At 35.8% G+C, this 4,690-nt stretch overlaps 1 protein-coding gene across 7 annotated transcripts in view; it reads right to left on the bottom strand.

Moving 5' to 3' along the window:
* The window catches only part of NFATC1 (nuclear factor of activated T cells 1), a 351,303-nt gene extending 349,578 nt beyond the window's left edge, over positions 1-1,725 (bottom strand). For 3 of the 7 annotated variants that reach the window (XM_053714839.1, XM_053714836.1, XM_053714837.1), the window contains exon 1: positions 1,093-1,723. In XM_053714839.1, coding sequence (XP_053570814.1) covers positions 1,093-1,228 — 136 coding nt within the window. In that variant the 5' untranslated portion in view covers positions 1,229-1,723. Of the gene's footprint in view, positions 1-1,092 lie in introns of all 7 variants that reach the window. The other 4 variants (XM_053714844.1, XM_053714843.1, XM_053714840.1 and 1 more) reach the window with 3 other exon arrangements.
* Positions 1,726-4,690: the final 2,965 nt, after the last annotated feature.

Below are 4,690 nucleotides of genomic sequence, written 5' to 3' on the forward strand. Positions count from 1 at the left end.
ATTTACACTACAGCTCTCAGTGACTGAACCCTACAAAAATATCTACAACACACAGGATAGCTCCAATTTCAGCAATTCAATTTAAGGCAAAGAGCATCACTTGGTACATGTCAATGATTGTTATAAGTAGACTTATGAGACAATGATGCAAATCCATGACAAAGAGATCCACTACACAGTGCAATGAAGGGAATCATTACCTCTCGTGCTACAGCACTGAGTGCCAAGTTCAAGCATAAATGGGATGAGGAGACACCTACAGGACTAGGAGTCCCAGACACTGACATCTGGCTGGGGGAATACCTCCCAATGCCAGGACTCATCCCACACTGCACAAATCACATCAAGATGCCACCATCCTCTATGTGGATCAGATATTAGCTATCCAGTGACCAAAATACAGAGCAAACCATGTCATTTTGTTGTTGTTATTTATTAACTTGTTTAAGGTACCATATTGCACCTGCTCAGCATCAAAAAACTATTTCACTCACCATAAGAATAATTAAGAAATTAAGGAATAACTTTGAATATAGTTTAGGACACAAATATTAAACTATAGCGTTAACATTCAAATCAGTATATTCCACAACGGGATATCCAAAGTATTACAACACTGTACCACAGGAAATAGACACCAGTAAAAAAAACAGACTGTAGTTTTTCCATCTTTAGCTGTAGCAACCAAGGGAGTAGGATTCAGTAATTACAAGATGGATTTCATAAAAAAAATAATATAAAGTTTTTTTTAATTTGTTCACCTCCCTACGTATATATTGTACACAGAATATGAATCAATACAATACAAAGTGTTATTCTAGTTAGCCATACAAACCTTGCTTCTACTAACATCTATAGTATTAATAATAACTAATAATGCATAGAGAAAAGTTAGCAAAGGGCAAACCGTTTGTAAAGTATTATATTTAAATGTAATTTATTTTGCATTATTCCATCATTTTACTACTCGTGTTCACAGTTTGTATTACTTTAAAAGTTTTGCTCCCTTACATCGCAGAGCAGAAAAGCTAATATAAGTAAAGTTTGCAGCTGCCCCCTGAGGGGTGCCCGCAGCCATGGCACAATACCCACCTTCCTCCGCTGACTTCATGCTGCCGATGAATGGGAAGAAGGGCTGCAAATCCAAAGTGTCTCTGACGCAGGCTGGGAACAGCGGACCGAGGGGAAGACTGCAAGGCACTGCTGCTGCTACACTAGTGCGTGGCATCCACTCGGTGATCCCAGAAATGATTTGCTCACTGTGTGTTTATTTTTTTTTCCACCTGATGAGGAGCGATCAAGCTGAACTGTTACGAGATTGAAGTGTGCCTTTGAGTTACTATATGCTGCCCTTTTACTGAATGAATGTGTTCATATAAGATGAAATAACAAATATTTGTTATGCAAAGTGTATTGTAAATCTCTTTGCTAGCTCTGCAATGTGACAGAAGTTTCTGTTACACTGATTTTGTGTGAAACTACTTCAGTGCAGTGTCAAGCAAGGGGCAGTAGTGTTGCTATAGTGCACGGGTGCATGTGTATCAGTGTGATTAGTGTGCCTGCAGCTGCCTGTCATGAATGAGTGGGGAGTTTAGGAGTGTGTGACTTCTCTTTTCCTCTCTCTAGCTGCTTGTTGTAAGCTGGGAGTTAAGCTGAGTCTCAAAGTCTCTCTCTGACGCAGACCTGCTATTTGCCTGCTGCCTTTTTAAAGCTGGAAAACACCCCCTACACACCACCTTCCTCTCCTCTCTCTCCTTCCCCTCCTTTTCCCCTCTGGTGCACCTCCCCCCGCCCATAGGCCAGTGACGTCTCAGGACCTGCTGCTCCTCTTATGTCTGCTAGACTAGTATATGAGAAGGGCTGAGCACTGGGGGGAGTGTCTGGTGGTGCACAGGGGCAAAGATGTCCTTTTCACCCTTATTAATGGAGTTCCATTGACCCTTAGACATTGTTATCCCCTAGTGGATTATCACTGCTGGGGTTATAGGATTTAAATATTTTTTAAGGGTTAATTCTGAAATTTGTTATTTGTATGTCACATGTCCAATAATCAGAATCAAATTTCTAAACAATTATGTGTCTGCATAGATGTGGCATTGCCTACACTTATTAAATACAATAATATATAGAATATTGAATAAATAAATAAAATCTCTACTATGTAAAACTTTTTGTTCATATTTCTTGTGTTGAACTTGCAAATCAACCTCTCAAATAACTTCCATAAGTTTGGTAAAGTCCCTACCCCAATTACAATTATCTTGTCGATTCCTTGTTATTCAATAGCGACAGTAAGAAGTTAGGCACATTTAATGGAAAAATTATATATATAAATAAATTGTGCATGTTAAAGTCATTATGTAAAGTCATAGGCTTCCCCCGCTGTGGAAATTTGGATAAGAAGCTAAACTGGCAGGCAAGAATAAGGAAAATCCCATTCTGCTAAATTACTTACAGATTCAGTGGATTGGATTTCAGGCTCTGAGAAATGTTGTTATTGTGAGTATTTTGTAAATATCTTACTATTGTCACTTGGAATAGCTATCAGTGTCATTCTCAACCAGAAGATGCAGATATGCTGCCACATAGATGGAAATGACAAAGAAAATACCCTCTGCCAGGCCTTTGTCAGCACTATATGTATTACATAAACAAAAATAGTATTTCACAGGGTCTGAGCTACACTGTTTGCTAAGATCATTCATGGGCACTACTTGAAGAGGGAAAAACCTCTGCTTAATACAGTATGTTACTGTATAAATGAAAAAAAAAAAAAAGCATTGGCACCCGATTAAATCTCATCTGAACTAAAATTTCAGTGTGTGGTTATGAAATTATTTGCACTTTATGAACTTTACAGGAAGTTCCTTTCAATTACATTTTTCTCTAATTTTTTATGGCAGCATGGTACAGAATTCATTATTTTTTGGCCACTGTAAATTGACACCCTGCAGGATTTTGGGGAGATTATGCAAGAGTACATTTTTTGTATTACCTTAGTCATTGTTTTTGGAATCTTTAAAACTTCATTAAAGAGATAGAGAAGTCAACATTTTTATGATCAAAACCCACCCCCAAAAAACACCATACGCATGTTACAAATAACTGCATACAAATAATTGAAAGGTGTAAAAAATATTGTCTAAAAACATCCCATACTCTTGAATTAGTGCTCAATGGCTAATTTTGATATCAAAGTGACTTGTTACCCATATGCTAAATCACTTGAAATTGATGTAGCATATCTGTAAAAAGATGACTCGAAAATATCACATAGGACATCTCAATGTAAAAAAAGGAACATTTAACCTCAATAATTCCTCAGTAGCCACATCCTACATTAAATGGAGTTAAAGGGACAGTCAAGTCCAAAAAAGGCCGCCCCTTAGTTCACGTGTTTCATATAGATAACATTGAGCTCATGCACGTGAATTTACCATGGAGACAGCTCTGATTGGCTAAAATGCAAGTCTGTCAAATGAACTGAATAAGGGGGCAGTCTGCTGAGGCTTAGATACAAGGTAATTACAGAGGTAAAAAGTGTATAATTATAACTGTGTTGGCTATGCAAAACTGGGGAATTGGTAATTAACAGATTATCTATCCATTAAAATAATAATAAAAAATTCTGGTGTTGACTGTCCGTTTAAAACATCCAATCAGGATTATTCTCAAGAACATGCCCATATAAATGGACTGAGCCTGCAGATATAGTAGATCTCATCATCTTATATATTTCTCTATACATTAAGGGCCAGATTACATGTGGAGCGCTGCTACAGGCAAGTTAAAAGGGTTTTTATCACGAGTGTTTGCGTGCGTTGAATTTTTGCTCATTTTACAAGTTGATAGCGCATCCTCAGAGCTCTGGTTAACTGTTTCGCAAAACAAAAAAAGTGTCACAAAACACATTAAAATACATTTAAAAGTACAGATACACTCATAATAATACAATCTAATAAAAGTTATTAAAAAAATCATGCACAAAACACATCAAAAATACATAAAAACGTATAAAACTATCTAATAAAAATTATAAAAAAAATATACACAGAAAACTTATAAGGGCTCAAAGATTTGAGGTCTCAGGTGTTAGAAGAAAAAAAAAGGCAGGCAAAGGGCTTGAAACATACATATACATGTCTAAAGATGTATATGTATGTGTGTGTGTATATATATATATATATATATATATATATATATATATATATATATATATATATATATATATATATATATATACATACACATATATATGTTTTACATACATATATACACATATAAACACAAAAATACATATGTACACACATATAGACATAAAAAAACATAATTTATGTAAGAACTTACCTGATAAATTAATTTCTTTCATAGTGGAGTGGCAAGAGTCCATGAGCTAGTGACGTATGGGATATAAATTCCTACCTGGAGGGGGCAAAGTTTCCCAAACCTCAAAATGCCTATACACCTCCCACCTCATTCATACTTCAGTTTAACGTATAGCCAAGAAGTGAGGTGTAAAAAAGGAGTAAAAAGCATACAAAAAGAGGAACTGGAAAAAATAATGTGCTTTATACAAAAAAATCATAACCACAAAAAATAGGGTGGGTCTCATGGACTCTTGCCAATATGAAATAAATGAATTTATCAGGTAAGTTCTTACATAAATTATGTTTTCTTTCATGTAAGTGGC

Source organism: Bombina bombina, chromosome 5 (assembly GCF_027579735.1).
Source record: "Bombina bombina isolate aBomBom1 chromosome 5, aBomBom1.pri, whole genome shotgun sequence".
In the NCBI taxonomy this organism is placed as follows: domain Eukaryota; kingdom Metazoa; phylum Chordata; class Amphibia; order Anura; family Bombinatoridae; genus Bombina; species Bombina bombina.